Source organism: Meriones unguiculatus, chromosome 11 (assembly GCF_030254825.1).
Source record: "Meriones unguiculatus strain TT.TT164.6M chromosome 11, Bangor_MerUng_6.1, whole genome shotgun sequence".
In the NCBI taxonomy this organism is placed as follows: Eukaryota; Metazoa; Chordata; class Mammalia; order Rodentia; family Muridae; genus Meriones; species Meriones unguiculatus.
This window is the reverse complement of record NC_083359.1, coordinates 57,252,623-57,274,387: the sequence shown is the minus strand read 5'-3', so window position 1 is coordinate 57,274,387 and position 21,765 is coordinate 57,252,623. Positions and strand designations below refer to the sequence as shown.

General features: G+C 51.3%; 1 protein-coding gene across 2 annotated transcripts; it reads right to left on the bottom strand.

Moving 5' to 3' along the window:
• Positions 1-1,755: 1,755 nt before the first annotated feature.
• Positions 1,756-21,480, bottom strand: Csrp1 (cysteine and glycine rich protein 1). 2 transcript variants are annotated; one of them, XM_021636651.2, is made up of 6 exons: positions 21,323-21,480; positions 11,505-11,617; positions 6,546-6,714; positions 5,220-5,349; positions 3,459-3,552; positions 1,756-2,984 (listed from the first exon to the last, which is right to left on the bottom strand). In XM_021636651.2, exons 2-6 carry the CDS (start codon positions 11,614-11,616, stop codon positions 2,908-2,910), a joined length of 582 nt encoding a protein of 193 aa, XP_021492326.1. In that variant the 5' UTR covers position 11,617; positions 21,323-21,480; the 3' UTR covers positions 1,756-2,907. The 2 variants fall into 2 exon arrangements, with proteins under 2 accessions (XP_021492326.1, XP_060220342.1); XM_060364359.1 differs by lacking the exon at positions 21,323-21,480 and adding an exon at positions 20,806-20,829.
• Positions 21,481-21,765: the final 285 nt, after the last annotated feature.

Here is a 21,765-nt window from a genome sequence, read left to right as displayed (position 1 = left end):
ACTACCTCCACCTAATTCTGGGGACTGTCCTTTCACTGGGTTTTTGTTCTTCAAAAAGCATTACTCTTGTTTTGGGGATTACTTGAACACACCTAATATTAGATCAAACACACACACACACCTATTATTGTTATTATTATTATTATTATTTTGTATCAAGATTGGCCTTGAACTCACTTTCTTCCTGCCTCAACCTCCAGACATTCTCCCTCATCTCTGCAGCCAGGCTCTCTCTCAGATGACCCAGACTGAGGGCAAGGCACTGGGCTTGCCTTCCATCAGAACAGGCAACTTTCTCCCATCACACCCTAAAGGCCCAGGGCATTGCTGCAACTGGTCGTCCTTCTTGTCATTCTTTCCCCTAAGGGCATCCTGGACCACACCCACGTCTCCCTTGAATGGCTACAAAGGGCTCTGCCTACTTCTTGTCCTGGGTCATTCTCATGGCTTTGTTTGCTGCAGGTCACGATTAGAGTACAACTTCTTCCGGGAAAATGCTATCCTTGGAGATTAGATGCCTGAACAGAAGCAAAAGGTCGTCAACACCCACAGCGGAATGGGAGTAGCTAACAAAAATAAAAGAAAAGAAAAGAAAAGAAAAAGAAAGAAATAAAAAGTAAAAAGGGAGTGGCTGCCTTCTGCCTTGACCCCAGAGCGCCACCTGGTGTCTACCGGTTCAGAGCAAGCTTGGTGCCTGCGGAGCCCTGCATTTCCTCACGTTCCACGCATTAGTCTTCCGCTGGTACCCGGGCTTTACAGTGTGCGTGAGGCCCCTTGTTCATTACGAGGCTGTGGGAAGGTCAATGGGGAACAGGGAGCTGCAGTACCAGGGCCTGCCTGATGGTACTGTCTTGGGCTGAGACCTGCCCGCGCAGCCAGCAGAGGGCAGCCTGTCTCTACCTTTGGACCCCAAAGGCGCCCATCCTGGCCCCGCCCAAGGCAGGAGGGTCCATTTGGGTTTATGGAATAAACCACTGTCCTCTGGGCACAAACCTCCCTGAGAACCTGTAGGTCTTGAGCCCCATTTGGGAGCTGTCAGTGACACCTAGGACTGGCATTCTTTGATCTCCAGCTGTTGGGCAGGTGTGGCCTTGCATTTTTCTATGCTCTGCACCATTGGTGTGGGTCCCATGAGGAGCATTGCTGGCCTGACTATCTGCCTGATACAAGCATAAAACTATTGTTTCAGTTCTACTTCTGTTTTGAAAAAATCAGCGTGGGCACGTTTTCAAAGACTGGCACAGCCCTGCTCTGGGTTATGCTGGGTGTACATAAGATGAGCAATACAGCCCTTTGGAGAAGCCTTCTTCCCAAGTCTGGTCTTCCATGCACCTGGCTGTGGAGCCCTAACAGAAAAGCAGACTGCTGGCTGCCCCTCACCCAACCACCCACCCTTCCCAGAAGTGAGATTTCTGGAGCTGACACAGAAGTTCCTCTTGCTGTGTTTCTCTTTACAAGGGGCTTTCCAAGCTGAAGTGCTGAGCACATTGTAGCGGCCTAACTGAGTCCTCTCAAAATCGAGTCCACAAGATTCCCACATCCCGAGGTGGGGCAGAGTGCAAAGAGGGCAAGGCAGTGGCATTTGGTCATTTGGTTTCTTTAGAACTGATACTGCAAAGTAAGGGACCTTAAAAAACCCAGTGATTCTTCTTTGATTGGTTTCCACCAGGCCTTGCTGTGATTGTTCTGGTCCAATCTAGTCCTGGGCTCCAGGGGGTGGCAGGGCCCCACAGATGGAAGATGAGGAAACCAGAGTTCGGTTCTAAACTGCTTTATTGACCAGATGAGAAATCAGCTTCAACAACAGCCCATGCCCACAGCCTTTGCATTGAACAGCTGTCGACACCTTGTCCTCTCAGTCCCTGTGAGCATCAGGGCCCAGCCCTTCCTCTTCCTCCCTCTGCTCCTGTGACACTGGGGCCTGGAAAGGATGGGCAAGGTAGCTAATGAAAGTCCCTAGAGAAGTGGGGAATGGTGAAACAGCAGGGCCTGGGTCTGGGGTGGAGGGGAGTGGGGACTAGAAGCAAAAGGAAAGGGTATTGCATGAAGACTGGCTACCTCTGCCTCCTTCCACGTTGGAGAAACTACCAGGGGTGGCCAGAACACAGTGCTACCCTGAGCTGTGCTGAGACAGAGAGAAGCTGTCCATTCCAGCCACCAGACCCAAGGTCAGAACCAGAACTGACCACTCCAAGATCTGGACCACGGATAAATGTAAATGCTTGTTCCAGTAGGATTTCCTCTTGCCCATCAAACAGGGAAGTTGATGCCTAAGGAAGTCAGGCAACCTCTAGACTTTAGGGTCCTCTAACCAGGGTTGTTCTCCGTTCCCAAGTGGGAAGATACTGGTTGCACACTCAAAGGCAAGAGGCCAGAGAAAGAGCTCCTTCCTATGGCCCACTACCCTGTCTGTACCTCTCTGCCTCCCATGGGGAACCCCCAACCCCAGACTGAGATGCTTCTGTTTATTCTGAAGGGCACCCAGAGGAAACTCTCTCCAATAAACCACAGCCTCCACTAGCCCAATCCTGGTCCTGCCTCCCTCCTTTAGATCTGCTCCTTTGCTCCTCTGGGCTCCTAAGACACAGGCTCAAGTGTCCTGGTCAGTAGAGGGTACAGTCGGCCTAGAAACAGAGGTCTGTGGGGCGAAGTGTGGGGAGAGGGACCTGGTCTCTGGAAAGGGGTGACTAGACAGATGTTGCCTAAAGGTGGTGCTATCAAATGCCAGGCCTCTGTCGGGTAGCACAGGCAGACCCCTAAACCAAAAGAAGCCAGACACCCAAGTCCGAGTCATTAGTGATGTGCAGCAGGGCTGAGTGAGAGGATCTTGGAGGTGTTCAAGGCTTCTGGGGATGAACTGAGGAGGAGGAGCACAGGAGCAGGCAGGGTGCGCAGGCAGCAGCAGCCTCACTCTGAGTGGACCAAGGCACCAGCTCCTTGTCCAAAGCCAAAACCTTTGGGACCAAAGTTTTTAGCATAGCATCCTGCAGGGAGAAGAGAAGCATTAAGGATGTATTCCTGTCCTCATAGCAGCTCCTCCTGCCACTTCTTGTGTCTGGTCTCTGGAGAAGGACAGTCCACACCAATGCCCACCTTCCCATCTCCATTCCCTCCTAGCCTCAATAGTGAGGAGGACCCATTTCCCCTTTATTGCAACAAGGGAATGAATCATTTGCAAAAGACAAAACAACAACAACAACAAAAACAAAACAAAAGAAAAAACAAACAAAACAAAACAAAAAACCAAAACATTGGACAGGCTCCACCCTTATCCATCTCACTCTGGCCAAGTCCCATTCTCCCTCTGGTCTGGCTTCCCCATCTGTGTCACGAAGAGAACAGTCTAGCTAGCTCTTGGATTGGAAGGCAAGGAACTGGTTCATTTAGTGACAGCATGGCCCCTTGGTCTCCTGCCTCCTCCAGCCTTCTGATCTTCAGAGAGAAGTCAAGCTACCCACCTTTGCAGTAGATCTCACCATCCTTGTCAGCCAGGGTGGTCGACTCCAGGCCCTTGCCACATTTGGCACATCGGAAACAGGACTTATGCCAGGACTAGGTAAGAAAGGAAATGGGTAGCATCACTGCAGTGACTACTATACTCCTCCCCAGATCACCATTAGCTTGCCATAGTGGACAGGCATTTTGCAAGTCAGGTAGCAGTAGGGGAGATGCTAAGAGAATGTGGCCCAGACGCACGCAGAGAGAGCAGGCCAGGGACCGAGGGTACACCAGCAGTGTGCCACCATGAAGTGTGACCCATGGCTCCCTGCTTAGTTCCAGTTGCACCACAGAAGGGGGTTCTATCCAACCTGGGGAGCTGCAACCCCCACAGGCTACCAGGCAAGCCTTATCTACACCATTTTGCCTGTGAAACTGGTAACTGGTACGGCTCTGGATTTGTCTTGGCACTGCCACATGCTACTGGAATAGCTGCCCCAATGTCCGCCCCGGGAGACCTCCCTGTTTATCTTGCAGAGTGAGGATGTTGGAAATGATAGGAAAATGACTGGTGCATAGCCATGGAACAGGCATTTATCATTGTGATTTCTCTGGACCAGCCCAGCCTCTGAGGGTCTAGAACTTAGTGCCTCATTTCAGCTCTCAAGAGAGTGGTGTGGCCTTATTGCCTTTGCTAGGCAGCTGCCAGAATTAAATGACTTTACCAGGGTCAAGGGTTTGCACAGGGCCAGGCACGAGGAAGCCCTGAGTCAAAGCTGCATGGTTTTGAAAAGGAGAACAGGTCTGTCTACAGCGTACTGGACTCAGTAGGAAGCCACAGTAGACCCTTGTGATCTCAAGAGGTGCCCTAAGGCAGCAAAGAGCAAAGAGCTTCCCAAGAGAGGCAGGACTCAAGTTTGTGTATGATACAAACTCTCTCTCTCTCTCTCTCTCTCTCTCTCTCTCTCTCTCTCTCTCACACACACACACACACACACACACGGCTATACAACATTCAATACAACTCAACAACCAGTTCCCATGAGCAACAACTAAACAAGCTGAGGCAGAGGCAGGAGGATGTCTCAGTTCAAGGACAACCTGGTCTACAAAGTGAGTTCCAATGACAGGCAGAGCTACACAGAAAATCCCTGTCTCAAAACAAACAAATAAACAAGACTACATCTATCAAGCCAGGAGGTGGTAGCATACGCCTTTAATAATCCTATCACTTTGGAGGCAGAGGCAGGAGGATCTGTATGAGTTTGAGGTCAGACTGGTCTACAGAGCAAGTTCTAGAACAAACAGGGCTACACAGAGAAACCCTAACACCAGAAAGAGACAGACAGACAGACACACACACACACACACACACACACACACAGAGAGAGAGAGAGAGAGAGAGAGAGAGAGAGAGAGAGAGAGAGAGAGAGAGAGAGAGATCCTAGCCATAATGCCTTAGAGGGTGGGCTCTTCAATACCCATCTTTTTCTTTAGTCTCTAGTCCTCAACTCCACAGTAACAGACCTTAGCAAACTATGTATGCACCTTGGCAACACCCTACAAAGTGACCAGAGACAATCTGCCACACTGGGAATGCTGGTGCCTTAGGTGGGACCCCTGGGGCCTGGGGCAGGTCACCGACCTCTGGAAGGAAGCAAAGTCCAGGGCTCAGGCTGCTGCTCTGAGCAGAGCTAGAGCAATCAGTTGCAAAGCTCCATGATTCACGGTTCAGAAGCTCACCTCCCTCTCACCTCCCTCATGCCCAGCAGCGCCCTTACCTTCCCGGCACCAATCACCTTCTCTGCAGCATAGACTGCCTGGCTACATCGGGGACAGCGCTCGGAGCCGCCAATCTTCTGGGCAAACTTGGATGCGTTGGGGTTGGTAGTGGGCCTGTGTCCAGGCGCTCTACGTGAGGAAGAACATGTGGCGAGATGACTAACACGCCTCTGGCCAGGGACAGGGACACGGAAGCTAAAACCACCGTGACCTCTGAGGCCCCAAAGCTCAACAAAATATCAAAACAGCACATTTTCCTCATCGCCTAGTCAAAGCCCCCAGAATCATTTAACCCATCATTTGCTATAATCCTCCCTGCCCTGAGCCCCTCACTTCTGTAGTTCCTCTCTTTTTAGATTCTTTCTGAGAGAAATCTGCTGACAGATCATTCCCATTAGGGCAATGACCCTGGCTGAAATCTGGTAGCTCTTCATCATTCCATCCGCTTCCCCAGTGCTGAGACGCTGGCCAGACTGACAACCACCCTTTACCAGCAGCTCAGAGGCAAGAGATGACCGAGGGTGAGGCTGGGGTGACCCAATGACACCCTGAGGCATGTCCCAGGAAAGGGAACTACTTCCTCTCAGCAGGGGGTGAAGGGTAGTGGGGCTGGCATGCCTCTGGGTTTTGCGGTTATAAAATGGAGAAATTGGACTGTAATAATACTGAGGGCCCTGACACTTGTAAAAAAGAAACACCTAGCATGAGTGTTCCAAGCAGCATTCCTAGTTGGTCCTCAGCTGCCCCAAAAGCCCCACACAGACAGCTGCTCTGTGACTTCCTTTCTTTCATTTTTATTTTATTATTTGATGTTGGTATGTGTGTGTTCATGAGTGTGTGCATGTAAGGTGAACATGTACGTGTGTGTTCACACACGTGGAGGCCAGAGATCAACATTAGTCCATCTTATTTTCTGAGAGAGGTCTCTCATCTCTCACCGAATCTGGAACCCACCCATTATGCTAGAGCAGCTGGCCAGCAATTCCCAGGTATCCTCCTGTCTCCACCTCCTGAACACTGGGACTGTAAGTGCACATTGCCATTGCCCAGGTTTTACATGTGTTAAACTCAGGTTTATGAGGCAAGGACTTTACCAGCTGAGCCTTTTTCGACACATTCTCTATTTGTAGCCAGGATGACCTTGAACTCAAAATCTTCCAGGTTCAGTCTCCCTAGGACAACAGGCATGGGCCACCATGTACGGCTCTCCCTTCTAAATCAATGGCTTCCCAGACCTCTCACCATGTAACCGAGGGAGTTTCAGTTGTGTCTATTTCAGAAACAGGGGAGAATTCAAGAAAAGGTAGAGAGGATCTTGTACTCACTCCTCATGCTTGATGCCCAGAGACTCCCCTTTGTCCGTGCTCAGCGTGCCTGCGCCCTGCCCGTAGCCATAGCCTTTTGGCCCATACTTCTTGCCGTAACAGGACTTGCAATAGATCTCTTCTCCATGCACAGCCACAGTGGTGCTGTCCAGATTCTTCTTGCAGACCACTGGGGAGGGGACAGGGGAATGGTGAGATGCAGCTGCAGGCCTCCCAGGACTGACTCACGCAGAAAAGGAGACCAGCAGGGTGGCCAATGGGCTGGCTTCCAGAATATCTGACTCTAGGTGGTCAAGGCCTGGCCTTCAGGAGTCTGGGGGTGTTTCCCTCAGACCGCTGTACCTTGGTACCTATCCAAGTCTCAGAATCCATGGCCTAGGCAGACTCTAAGCCACAGAACACCAGATGACATTTTTCCTTCTGCCTTTAATAGAGAGACCATGTGTCCCAACAGGAGAGGAAGCAGAAGGGCAGAAAGAAGGGCAGGGCTTTCCTGCATCCAGCTATGGCACGGAAAGAACACATCTGGGTATGTTGTTATAGCAGGAGCAGTTATGCAGGTGAAGTGATATACATCAAAAAGAAATGCAACGTGGATTAGATGCCCAATGTGATGGGTTTTGAAATGAGATACAAGCCATGGTGAGCAGAACTAAATTTGCAGTTTCTAGTCTCAGACGTCACTGAACCACAGGGAGAAGAGGAGCTGGACAAAATGGAAGCATGTTCTGAGTCAGAGGGTATGGGAGGCAGGGACAGAGTGAGCTAGAAAAACTTCAAGCTTCATATGCTTTCCCGTCACTCTCTCAATGAGCTGTGCCAGGTGCCCAGCATACAATGCTGAGTCTGGAACCAGATACCAGCTCTCCATCTGGGTGGCTAGGACAAAACTATTTTGCCTTTTCAGGTTCAGTGTCCTTGTTTATGAGTGTGGATAATCTCATCTGCCCTAAAAGGCAGTTAGAAAAACCACGTGGGATCTTAGATGTGATATACTAGCTCAGTACCCTGTGCACTAAAGGTTCATAGGAAATGCTAGCTACTCTTACCAGCATTACATACGGGTGGTACCGCTGGGGAGAGAGCTCCCATCTTCCTATTCACTTCTCCCAGGAGACTCAACAGCCCCTAACTACTGGAGTTGGTCTGCCCAACAGAACTGTATCCTAAAACACCTCCTTTGAAGCTGAAAGTCTACAGATACTCTGGAAGAGGCCAACTTTCTTCCAAGTCACCATTTTTGCCTTTAAAAGGTCCAGGGCTCCTCCAGTTCTCTTTGAGCCCCAGGTTGGGGACTTCAGACTAAATAAGGACCCTCTTGTCCTGCACTCGAGATCTCTACCTCATTCCAGCACTCACAGCCACCCAAATATGGAACCTCCCACCGCCTCCCCTGGGGCTTGGCTCCGGGAAGAACAAACGAGGCAGAGAACAACCGGCCAAGGCTCCAACATTCCCTTCTAGGGTGGGAAGTCAGGAACTGGCCTACCGGGAACTGTTTCCCCTTAGACCTACTTTGAACTGGAAATTCCAAAATCGGAGGGAAGGCAGAAAACAGAGATAAGGGCAGCTAAGGAGGAAAAGGCCTTTTTGGGCTGCTGTTTCCAGCCAAGGACAAAAATCTCGACTCTGGAGACACCAGGACCTACAAGCTCACGCCCTGTAGACGGCTCCTCTGCGTGCTGGTCAAGACCTCCTGCTCCTTTCCATATTACCTCGGTTTTCTCAGAGGTACAGTTCTGCCCACTGTAACCCCAACATAGCTCCTCCTCCATCCAAGTGATAATGGTAGGGGACTCAGCTCACTTGTGGGGTCCCCCAAGAAAACTTTACCAAGGAAAATTTTGAATATATCCTTCATTCAAGGAAGACCTGAATACAAGTCTAAGTCAGGTTAAGCAAAACAGAAACAAGACAAAACAAAAACCCTAGGTTAGTAAGTGCATTTGCTTGGAAACTGTTTTCAGATGCTACCTGACTCCTTGGGGTCCTGAGATGATTTTGGGAAATGTGGAAGAGAGGCACCCACTCACCACACCCAAAGATGGAGAGTGGCTGCCTCTGGAAGGAAAACCAAAACCTACAAAAAAACCACTCAGGGTCACAGAGTCTTCCAGAAGCAAGGCCAGGCCAGATCCCAGCTCTGATTTCTAGTCTGGTTTTCGGCCAGGCTATGGCTCTTCCAAGAGGCGGAAAGTGAAAACTGACCTAAAGCCGTAGCCTGGGGTCGGAGCCTGTCTGCAGCTTCACCCAGTTTCCCCAGCGCTCAGATTCTGGGGACCAGCTTAGGGCCCACCAGAAGGCTTCAGCTCCGTTGGCCATGGCTGCTCAACCCAGCACACCTCAAAAAGGAGCTGGTTACAACTCAGGGTTGGACACATCACCTCAGAGAAGGCTCATATCAGGCCAGAACTCAAGCTGCACCTATCACTCACTTGCTGTCTAGGGCGAAGAGGCGTCTTTCTCTACTGCGTTGAAGGGGTCAGATTGGAGGCAAGGCCAGGCTTACTGTAGGCCTCTCTGCCTCAGGCCAAACCCAGGAAGATGTGGTCTGTCTTATCTTTCCTATTGCATCATCCCAGCTTCCTCATACCTATTCTAAACCTCCAGAAAAGTATATACTGGGCGACCACGGATTGGAATCAATAGACCTTCCTTCTTTTAAGGACCTGTCCTAGGCTGACTAACAAAACGGCCCCAACTGCCACTCAGGCCTAGTACCTGCTGGCCCTTCCTTTCCTGGGAAGGAAAATCTCTTTGATTCTACGGGTCACCATAGAGCAGACATATCAACCAGTTGACTTTGGAGGGGGAGTGATGCTCTTCCACTCCTGACCAAGTCTCTGATACCACCACGTACTGGTATTGTTTGGGATACGAGGAATAAGGCAGTGGGGAAAACATCCCAGCATGCCTGGAACACAGGGACCCTGGTCAACTCTGATGCCTGGAAACTGCAGTCCCAAGATACCACAGACACTCACAACCATGCCCTATAGCAGTGGCCTTCAACCTTCCTAATGCTGTAACCCTTTAATACAGTTCCTCATGTTGTGGTGACCCCCAGCCATAAAACTATGTTTGTTGCTACTTCGTAACTGTAATTTGCTGATCTGTGTTTTCTGATGGTCTTAGATGACCCCTGTGAAAGGGTTGTTTGACACTCCCCACTCCCTCTCGTCTCCCCACCTTCAGCCTCCCCCCCAAAAAAGTCTGTTGTTGCCCTAGAAAACAGCTGCATAGTAGCCCCTCCCACACTGATTTTCTCCAACTGCTTCTAATCCCCGACACCTCCCCACACCCTGCCCCAGCCCTGTGCCTTCCTTCCTGGGCCACCCCCTGAATTCCTGACCTCCATCCACGCCTGACCAGAAGCTAGTCCTCCGCATCAGGACTTCAGCAGAAGCTCTGGACACAGCTGGCTCCTTTTAGTCAGTTGATTAAGCAACATTTGAGAGCAGAGAGAGGCCTTTCAGATCCAGACGTCCAGACCCCCTTCCCAACTGGCACCAAGCTGTCTCTTATTCCCTCTGGGAGGGGGCTTAAAAAGTCTGAAAAGCCCCTACATGATGAGCTGCTGAGGACCAGATGCTGCTGTCTGCGGCCTCCTCGGCAGGCTGGAAGCCAGCAGAGCTCCACAAAAGCTTGTCATCTCCTCATTTATCACATGAGCCCTGGGACTGGCCCTCCAGGCCTCCTGGGCAACATGAGAAGTCTGCTGCCCTGTGCTGGGTGGCTTCAGGCTGCACTGCCCAGCAACAGGTAGAGATGTGGTTGTCAGGTGAGCCGATGTGTACCATCTGGATTCCACTCCGGATCAGACCAAAGGAGCAAAGGGAGGCAGAACTACCACCCGAGCTCAGGGAGTGGAACTGGACCTCACTCCTGGCTCTCTGAGATGGGCTGGACTTCAGCTCCCACAAGCTCTCCGCCTTGCTGTGGAACCCTTATCAATGAGCAAGTGTGAGTTTGTGTATTTACTGAACACTCACAGGATTTTAAAAATTCTTTTCATTTCAGCTCTCACAGTAACCCTGCTGGGTATTGAACTTGTGCATCATCCTACAAACAACAGAAAAGTAAATTATAATCCCAGCCCTGATCACACTGGCTCTGAAGAATGAGGCTTCACCAAGACATCCTACTTCCTACTGTCGGGCCCACCTTCCAGGAAAGAGCTGCTATGGCTGCTTCTCTCTCTAAGACAGACTTCTGCTCTGATCACAAAGAGCAGATCATTGAAGAACTGAGGAAAGGCTCCTCCAAGTCGCTGCACTGGGTACACACCACCTGACCCAGCTACCAGCTGAGGCAGTCAGAGAGGTGCCATTTGTGGGTTAAGCCAACCTTGGTTGTGCTGTGTCTTGTGCACGGTTCTCTATACCAGAGAGGTGCCAGAGCGGCTCGCACTGTATCATTAGGAACAGGAAACAATGAACTTGGAGCTCATCCTTCCCTCTGTGAAGGGTGAGTGGGAATGGGAGTGAAAACAGGGGGACACACTGCTGAGAAGCTGAGCAAGTGAGAGGTTTAGTCTTCCTCTCTGACCTTCCTCACAGGGTCATGGCCTCTTTTACCTGACAAGGGGTAACTGGAAGGCTAGTGAGACTTTGGGTTGAGGCGTCTTTCTCAGAAATGATTGGATAGTGGCAGGAACAAAGAGAGAGTGGAAAGTTTTCCTAAGTGAGCCTTTCCAGCTTGGCTCCCAGCCCTGCCCCCTCCTGCCACCCCAACACACCCCACCACCACCACCAGCACTGGCCAGTTCACCCCTCAGAGAACAGCTTCTGAAGGGAACAAAGAGGCCCTTAAGTGTTTCCCTCCCCAGCTGTGCTTCAGCCAAATGTCAAGCTGTTTACATCCCTAGGGACCGGCTCCCTCGGGTGTCACAGGCCGAGCTCGCAGGGGCAGGCCTGTCCAGATCCCCAGGCAGCACGGGTAGGCCTGGGCGGTACTCACTGCATAGGAAGCAGGATTTATGGAAGCTGTTGCCCTCACACTGGACCTCTTCAGCAAAGTAGACCGTCTTCTGGCACACCCCACATTTCTTGCCTCCTCCCCAGTTTGGCATTCTGAAAAGAACACAAAAAATGAGAATGAGGTTCATACAACAGTGAGATGAAAACACAGACTGCCCATGGCAGGGAGGCCTCCTAGGGGATGGCCAGGCCTGGGAGATTACTTCTGGTTTGTTCTTAAGACCATTCTCCAGCTGCTACTGGCAAGTATATGGGGGGGAGGGGAGATAGTCTCCTACTTCATCCTATTTGCTAGGGAGCTGGTGTGTACTGGCCCTATGCTCTACACCTTACTCGACAAGATCGTGAGATACGAGGTTTACAAAGGGCATGCAGGAGCCCGGGGTCACCACAGTGCATCACAGAGAATGGCTCCAAGGGAGCACATCAGCCGGGGTTTGGAAATCTTAAAGCAGTGCGAAGTTCACTAGTAGGCAAAACTCATATTGCCAAGGGATGAGCATACGGGTGGAAGAAAAGTGTCTCAGAAAACTGAGGGAAGGAACATCACAATCCATCGTCTCAGAGTCATCAGTTCTAACAGCGGAAGGAACAACGGTAAGGTAGGATTGCCTGGGAGAATGCTACAGCGCTTGGCAGAGCTTGACCCACGAGAGCCTCCTTATTATAGTTATTCTTTGAGTCACACACGTGGACACTATATATTGCCTGGTTTATAAGACAGGTGATAGGAAAAGGGTTAAGTCAGGTGTGGTATACATGCCTGTGATACCAACACTTAAAGGGCTGAGACAAACTGAGGCCAGCCTGAGCTACATAATGAACAAACCTGTCTCAAAAACAAAACCAAGCCAGATACAGAGAGAAGAGCCTATACCTCAGCACTCTGAAGATGGAGGCAGGGAGCTTATAAATACAAGGTCATCTTCACATACAGGGTGGGTTTGAAGCTAGTCTGGGCTATATGAGACTGTGTCTCAACAAAAGACAAAAACAAAAAGATTTAAAACAACACAAGAGCTGGGCACCCAGGGCATTGTTTTCAAGCGCTACAAAGCCAGATCTGGTGGCACCACCTGCCTCTCTCTGCCTGCAAGTGCTGAAATTAAAGAAAGGTATTGGCCCAGCCTAGGACTTGAACTTTAACAAGCACCCACAGGGTGATTTCAAGCAGGTAGGCTGGGCCAACTTGGAGACATTTTATGTTTTGGCTCAGGGCTGTGGTCCTGATGCCAGACTGCTCAGTCCAGTTTTGATCCTGCCACTCATTTGCTCTGTGACACTGGACCAGGAAGTTGGACTTTCCACACCTTGATTTCTGCATCTTGAAAATGGGGCTGAAAACAAGAGTTCTTCAGAGATTATTTCTGGGGACTAGAAGAAGTACAGGATGTGAAGGGTCTGGTATACAGTCAGTGCTCAATAATTAGTAAAACACAACCAGAGACTGTAGGACGGACAGCCAGCCATGTGCCAGTGGCACAGGAGGTTGGGCGACATCAGATGTCCTTAAATGGATGACCTGCTTCTTTCCTGTCCCCTCAACAAACAAACCACTGAAGGAGCAGATGACCCTTCTAGGGCCTTCAACAGAAGCCTATTGAAGGAAGATGTGCTCTTCAAGGCACAGCGGATGAAGGACATAAGATGGTATGAAGGCAGCCCAGGACTTAGTGAGTAGACATAGGATGCCAGGGAAGGAAATGCATGGGAGCCACAAGAGTGTGTTGTTCAAGAGCTAAAGGAGCCTAACGAGGAAGTGTCCCCAGATCTGTGTCATGGGGTCCCCATGCCGTGCATAGCACCGACACCCAGGTATGTGCATGGGTGTCCAATGTGCAGTTGAGGAGTGAGTGACTTTAAGGTCCTGGATGAACCCAGGTCCTGTACTCATACGTACTTCTGCAGCTCCCGGGACCTCTTAGTAAATGTGTGCAGGCTGAGAAGCCAACCTAAGCAAGCTGCTGTTGGTGACGCCAGCTCCTTGGCTACTGAGACCAAATGCCACCATGTCGAAAGGAGCAAAATTTTGTTGGAGGATGAGATTCATGCTCACCCCCTCATCCTGAAAGTTGGGGTTCCATCTAGTCCCAGTCTCCTGCATCCTTACCTATCTATTGTCACCTCCTTGCAGAGACTCCCATATGTCTGCAGCCCCGCTTTTCCTCTTAGTCTAGCCCCAGCTAATTTCAGGTGAGTGTCTCTAGAACCACCCACAGTGCCTCCATTTGCAGAAGAGCCATCTGATCCCACACGCTTCTGTGAGCACTGTTTTTCCCGATTTCTCCATGTTGCTTGTGGTGATGTGACCACCATCTATGTAAAAGAACAAAGATGGGGGGTCTTCACTCTTCCCTGACTGTGTCTTACTGTGCTCCCCTCTGCTTGATCGCTCACCCCAATACTGTACACCATGCCCTTTAGGTCTACTGGCCCTACGGCACCTCCCCCACCCCCACTTGCCTGGTTGCCTTGTAGTCATGGCTACTCCTGGAAGAATACTTCTGCTATATAGATTAGTCCCATTTTTGGCTATGACATGTGACCTGGGCCTAACCTAGTCAGCCAAAGTTATTGTTTGCTTATGAGTGACACCAGCAGGAAAGGAATTCCTGAGGGTTCCAGAAGAAAAAAAAAATAGTATCCTGTCTTCTGCAAGAGCGCCACCCCTACCTTAAGCAAAGAGACAGGAGCAAGGGGCAGTCAGCCCAAAATAGACCTGAAAGAGTTCTGGTAAGTAAACTGAGTCTTGGTTGATGTCATTAAACAACCAGCTTGAGCCAAATCTATAGCTCACTGTGCTTCTGAATGCCACTTACACAAACAACAACCTCTTGATTGTTTGAGCCACTTACTTGACAATGTACAGAGCTACAGCTGTGGCACGTCCTAGTCCAGCCCCACACAGCAGCTCCCAGCTTCCACACAGAGCCCCTCACCCTCAGACACCAACCCTTCCAACACAGAGCCCCCCACCCTCAGACACCAACGCTTCCAACACAGAGCCCCCCCAAACCCTCAGACACCAACCCTTCCAACACAGAGCCCCCCACCCTCAGACACCAATGCTTCCACACAGAGCCCCCCCCCACCCTTAGACACCAAGGATGCCCTGTTTCCACACATCAGAACTCTGCGCTTGGCCCTATAGATCTCAGCTCGCTTGACCCCAGCCGGTTCATCTCACCCCACAGGCTGAAAGCTGTCAGTTTAGCCCTTGCTCAAGCCTAACTTGGAGGAAGCCTCAGACCGTGCCTTGTGAAGAGCTGGGAAGGCAGGGTTGAGGCTGAGGTGTGAGGCTATCCCCCACAGAAGAACTGGAGAGACTGTCACCTGCTGCACACACCTGCTTTCCTTCATGGGCTCGTAAGTCCTGTAGCCTTCTCTACCTGCCCGTGACCTCTCTGCCTCCTTGGGTAGCTTAGGGCCAGTTCCCACGCCAGCCTCTCTCAACCCCTTCAACCCCTTTCCGTCCTGAGGACTCCAGGGCTCAGCTGCACTTGCTGAACAAAGACTCAGGGGTGCAAACCCCGTAGGGGGAAGGGGAAGTCACCAAGAAAAGCACACGTCACTGTCTAGCTGTCAGCCACCCTCGTCCTTCCTTACTCTGGGAACCCAGGTTCTGTATCAGAGGATAGTTCAGGCAGCTATCCTCTGAGGATGGGGAGCAAATGCCCAGTTTGCAGATAAGGAAAACCGGGTCCAGAGAGGTTGGGCAAATCTGCTCATGGCTCCACAGCTGTAGGAGGCAGAACTGAGTCTAACAACGGTCCACACATTTCTGTCCTCTGTGACCCCAGTCGTCAGGCTGTGGACAGAGCATGCTTAAGGGTTGCTGCACGGGTGGGCAGGCAGTTCATCAAGATAGGTTCCCCTCTTTGACTTTCCCCTTCCTGTGCAAACCTCTAAAGCAATAGGGGGCATGCTCATGTCCCTAGGGACACCCCTAAGGGAGAGACAGTCCCTTAGCCACGTGGTAGGAAGCCGTTCCAAGCTGTGTTTTGTTCAGACACAAAGCCCTTCTCCCAGTGGGGAAGACCCACAGCTCTGTACAGGCTTCCCCTTGTTCTCCCTGGCCCTGTGTCAGGGGCCCATATCCAGCAGGGCTCCAGGGAATCAGGAACGTGGGTGGGGAGATGGGTGAAACCCAAGGACCTGTCAGTGCAGGAAGCCTGCTCAGGATGTCCCTCAGCCATTCCATGAGCTGGGAGTCTGGTTGGAACCCCAGAGGTTCCAAGAGGGAAAGCAGAAACAATGGCACAGTCAGGAAACATGCTCTGCCCTCTCTGCCCAAATGATGGCCCCTCAGGGAACCCTGAGTATGGAGAAGAGTCCCAGGCGGAGAGATTTGTGACCACCTCCTTCCAGTGTGAGGTGATGCTGGCTCCTCACTCCACCTCCTTCTTTCTGCCCCGTAGGGGGTGGGGGAAGGGGGTTGCTTGCCAACAGCCAAATTCCGCCTGCGGGGAAGCTGGATTGCCTTAAAAGGAAGGCTGTTCTTAGTCTGCCTTCCTTTGAGGGCTTATAGGGATGGTGGTTCATTCTCAATTGCCTTCCTAGTTCTGAGGGACAGAAGACCCGCAGAAGGCTGTGTGCCCAGTGCTTAGGAAACTGGAGCTGGGTTTAAATAGCACAACGTACCTCTTTCTAGCCGAATGACTGTGGCCACGTCTCAACTCCATTTGTTTATCCCTACAATGGAACACTCCCCATATTCTGATGATTAAATGAGAATGTACAAATGGAATGGTACTATAGAGGGCGTGCCTCTGGTTGCCACCCAGAGCCTAGCCCAGTCAGAAGTGGGGCCAGACAGCTGACCACCTTCCTTTCAGACTGAGCCAAATCTGGAAGAAAGCAAGACTGCAGAAGCAACACACCAGGTAGGGCCCAGGGACTCCTGACCTATCTGCCAGGCCAGCTAATTAGTCTGTGAGAAGGTAATTGCTCCGGGTTTAGTTCCCAGTTTCCCCAGGCCACTTGCGACTTCCAGCAGGGACCTGTATCTTGTGTGAGACTTTCTGGTATGTGGTCCTAGGTGAACAAATCATTGCAGTTGAGCAAAGGAGCACATGGGTATAACCTCAGTCGTTGGGAAGTAGAGGCAGGAGGCTTACCGTTGAGATCAAGGCCAACCTGGCCTAGCTACCAAGTCCTAGGGGCTCTTAGGGAACAACAAGGACTCATTACTGTCTTTTATGATCACATGATCCACGGTGGATTCATTCAGAGAGTCAGTCCTGTTCCCTTCGGGACTTGCTGTCTCTGTTCTGTTTGTCCTACTTAACTGTCTTGGTGATCTCAGGAGAGATCACAATCTGAATTTTCTGTCGCATGGCTGGGCACAACCCACCAGCTGTTTCCTTGAAATGTCAAGGTCCTCGGGACCAGCTAGAGGCTGGAAGGCAATGGCCAGCCCTCTTTAGACAAACTAACTCAAATCTGCAGCTCAGCCCAGTTGTCTCATTCCCAGCTATACGGAGGCTAAGTCTTAAAAGGATTCAAGATGGTGACCCTTATAGCACTGGAGGAAGGGATGGGCATGAGGCACAGACTCTCACACTCATCCCAAACTTCAACAGAGATGATGGATTCAGCTGGTCATGTTTCAAGTCAAAGAATCATCTGGGTTTTAAGCCTGCCAGCCACCTATGCCTAAAGGAGGGCCTCCCTCAAACACCTGACAAGCCACCTCACATCTTTCTCCAATGGAAAAACCCCATCTCTCCCCGTCCATAACCCCTTCCTCCCTCGGGTTAGAGCAGGCTTGACGGCCTCGGTCCCCACCTTCTCGGTCTGGCAGAGACTTGTTAGGTGTATATCTGGGTGCAAATGAGCGGCTGGAAGTTATCTGAGCTCTCTAGAACGTGCCAGGTAGACAAGAGTGCTGTCATCCTTTCCAGCCCTGCAGCTGTCCCCACCACGCCCCCAAGCCCAGAGAACGGCCAGGAACAGAACCAGAGAAGAGACGGTGTGAGCTCAAAGCCCAAGGAGCCTGCAACTTGGACGTGACACCTGAGCACCCATGGAGCAGACCTACCCTGATAAAGGTCCCTGGTAGAACAGGGGCACCCCCGAGATAAGCTCAGTCTCAGCTTTACAGGTCCCCCCAAAATGAATTCATTATGCCATTGCATGGGCCTCTTCTCGGAGAAGCCAGTCAGCCTGCACTGAGCTGTCATTCCTCCAGGTCCTGTGTCCCCCACTTGACTGTAACTGAGTGCTCACGTTCCCCAACCCCTGCCCCGAGCTCTCTACCCTTGGAGTTCAGAAATCTGATTGCCATGTGTGCAGCTGGAAATGGGGACCCAGGACCAGGCACATGTTCCACTGCTTGGGCACATTCCAGCCCAAGACTTCCTTTACGTAGTTCTAAATGAGGTGCAGGAAACCTTATGATTATGTTATGATCAAATCGAATTTGCTTTTGTCTGGAATGACGTTGAGAGCGGAACCAGTTGGTTGTGCCCTGTACTGAACAGAAAGGTCTGAATGATTTTAATTAATTTTTAAAAGGGAAAAGCAATGGATCACGTAAGCCTTATAAACACATTGCTCGCAGCTGACATCTCAGGAAGACCCAACCCACGACAGCCGCCCCTGTCTGAAGAATACACAGACCCCCTGGGGAGAGGACCTCTGGCTTGGGACAGGGATGGGGGGGCTGCATTCCAGCTGTGAGCCTTCCTCAGACTCAGCACAGAAGGCATAGAGGAAGCTTTATCATCAAGTCCTGAAGGAAATCCCCAACCTAGCTCTGATGCTGCTATCAGCTCCAGTCAACTGAACTTCTGCAGGAGGCAAGCAGGACATCAGGACTGGTGTGTGTGTGTGTGTGTGTGTGTGTGTGTGTGTGTGTGCTCTGAGTACTGACCCAGAAGGAAACTGAGCTGTCACTTGCTCAGGGTCAGCACAGCTTTGGGTAGCCCTGGAAATGCCGGAGTCTGGAAATACTAGCTGCCTCATATTTACACACTTTACCATACAAGGGAATTACTCTACACTGACGTCAGACAAATTCCTAGGGAGCTGCGTAGTTCCAGACAAGTTATTACCATATAAACTCCTGACAACTGGAAACAGTAGTCGAGGTTCCTGCCGGGCTGCTACCTCTCGTCCATCAGCTCTTACTGGGGTGTCCGCACTCTGGCCTCTTTCCCAGGATTTTTCTTTTTTCTTTCTTTCTTGAAAACATGACTCCAAAACAGAGACACATATCAGGTGAGATGAAAGTGCCTCTGGGAAGAGACTTTGGGGACTGACTCCCTGTATCTTCAGCCACCCAGCAGACTGAAAACCTAGAGGTCAGGCATTCTGTGATCAATGCTAAAGCCATTGAAGCCTATCTGCTTTTAAATATCAGTCACCACAGAGTGTCTTGTAAAACTAATGTCTTCAGGAATGACTCCACTTCCTCGGGTAGCCTGGAATGAGGGAATGTGAAGGAGGAAAGGAAAGCGGGTTGGAGGAGCAGTCAGCCTGTGTTTCAGCAGCATCTCCTCCTCGGGGACCCGCTGCACTCCTGAGACACCCCCTACACTGCTGGGCCTCTTCATCTGTGGAAATAGCTAGCACCAGCCCCTTCCTCAAGACAGCATCCAAGACAACACAGGTGAAGGATTTAGCTCCCGCCGGTCTGTGGCAAGCACAGACACTTGTGCACTATATAGCCTTAAAGGAAGACCAACACAAGCCACAGTTTGGTGCCTCTAAGAATTGCCAATGTGCCTTCATAATGCCAAACAGCCGGGTGGGTTGGAGTGGGGGCTTTTTGTCACTAGCATCTCTTTGGACTTAATGCATGCCCCCTTCAGGCTTCATAACAAGCCAGGCTTTGCTCAGTGAGCCATTCTTGCAAAAATTAAGCTTAGGAGCCCACTAGAAAGTTTTCCCAATTTGCTTTCTCTACCAGGTGTGAATAGAACTCCACCCACAGTAGATAAGAACCTGTGAACAGTACTGTCATGGAAAAACTAGGTGGTAATTATTTATGACTACACATACTCCATTCACTCAGTGTTTTTTATTGTTGACTGTTCTTTTGTGGAGGTAGAGCCCCAGTATGTAGCCCAGGCTAGCCTTCAACTTGTGATCCTCCTACCATTATCTCCCAAGTGCTAGGGTTACAGACACACGTCACCACAGCCAGCTCCAATCACCCAATGTTGACTTACCATCAATCAAGCGCAAACATTACCCTCTCAGCCTGTAACTCTGACCCAGTAAAGACAGACTGGTTCTAGAATCTAACTATGAATTACAAAATAGAACACCTGGACAAGAAGGCTGGTGCTAGGGCAGGCCAGAGGCAAGTTTTCCACACCTTCTTAGCAAGTGGTCACAGAGCTGGAGACCTGCCCTTCAGATTCTCTCCCCATCCTCCCTAAGCCTTGGAGACAGCGCTTTCCCCCACCTCCTCAGGCCAACACCACACCCTCTTCAGGATAAACTTCCCTGTCTGACTGTCCCGCCCCGGATATCCTCACCACAGCAAAGGGTCTCCACGCAGTCCCAAGCTGGCTTCTCCCAGGGAGTGATAAACGCTGCCGCTGCCTAGGCAGGGCTCAGGCAGGCCTCTAAGTGTCTCTAAGAGCCCAACAGTGGCTGGGCCTCCTAAGCAGAAGCCTTGCTTGGGAGAGGAGCAGAAGGCATAGAGGAAGCTTTATCATCAAGTCCTGAAGGAAATCCCCAACCTAGCTCTGATGCTGCTATCAGCTCCAGTCAACTGAACTTCTGCAGGAGGCAAGCAGGACATCAGGACTGATGTGTGTGTGTGTGTGTGTGTGTGTGTGTGTGTGTGTGTGTGCTCTGAGTACTGACCCAGAAGGAAACTGAGCTGTCATTTGCTCAGGGTCATCTGTGTATTGTCAAATCCAAGTCGAAACACAGTATTGCCTTTCCGTCACCCTGCCACCAAGACCCCAGAGCACTTCTCAAGACAAATGTTTCCACCGAAGTGGACCTGGAGCGCGCAGGGTGATGGAATCCCAGCGCAGTGCCCTCTCAGCGTGGGGAGGGCCTGTCCATTCATTCACCCCAGGAAGCAAGAAGTGAGTGGGGTGGTCCTGACTTCAAGTACTGCTCACAGTCTAGGCCACAACAGTACAGGACCAGAAACATGCAGAATATACCCAGACCTGTGCCACTTCCATGAAAACACCTGCCTGATAACAGTTCGCTGGGTGACACTGCAACCCTCCTGCTCTCAGGCCCTTTCGGCTTCCTGGATTTCAAGAAACATTCCCTGTTGGCTCTTTGAGATCTCAGTACCCAGTCCTCACCTAGCACCACGACTTTGGTGGGGAGGTGCCTCTCCGTTTCCATCTGGTTCTTTCAGGAAAAAGAAGACCCATACCCGCGCGCGTATTCTGTGGCCACCAAGCCAGATGCTCGCCCCTCCCATTTGGGCACTTTTTCCCAGGAAAAGAGAGTGAGGGAAGAGGTGGCACGGATGTCCTCATCCCTCAGCCTTACAATGAGTGTCAGTAGCCCACAGAATCGCCAATTGTTCTGCAGGACCTGCAGGCAGCGTGGGGTAGCCGGGTCACCCTGGGTCTAGGGCCTGCGAAGCAGCTGCCCTGTAAGCCCCAGGATAGGGAGGGACCCAACGTTTTCAGGAAAGGGAAGCACTGCCCAGTTAACTCTGGCCACTTCTCACCACCTCCCTCCTGGGATCACTTTTCCTACAAACTTTTTTTGCAAGCGACAGGACAGGGGAAAACCAATAGGCGCAGGGTGCGTCCCGGGCGCTTGGGCAGCTGCGGGGACCCGAGGCCGGCGACGCAGGGGCTCACTCACCTGGCAGCTGCTGGTAGGCGCTCGGGAGACAGCACTCCGGGAAGCGGCGGCTGGGTACGCCCGACTGCGCGCCCCCCGTTTTGTGTTCCCCGTCCGGAAGGCGTTTCCCTCGGCACGCCAACCAGTAGGCTTTGCACACTGCACCACAACAGGCTGATGTCACAGCCCAAAGCCCCGAAAGCTGTCCCCTCCCCCAGGGCCCGAAGCCCGGGCGTGGCCAGAGACCTAAACTGTGGTTTCTCTGTGCACCCTGCGGCAGACTCAAGGCTTTACATGGGGGTGGAGGGCGGGGTTAAGGGGTTCCTGGTCTGCCACGTGGGAAAGCCGAGACTGTGAGATCAGACTAGAGAAAAACTTGAGGCCCCTAGGGAAGAGAGCGAGGGTCCTTAAACATCTGTCCTAATGGCAGATGTTAAAGGGACTGTCTTGCATGCCAGAGTAAG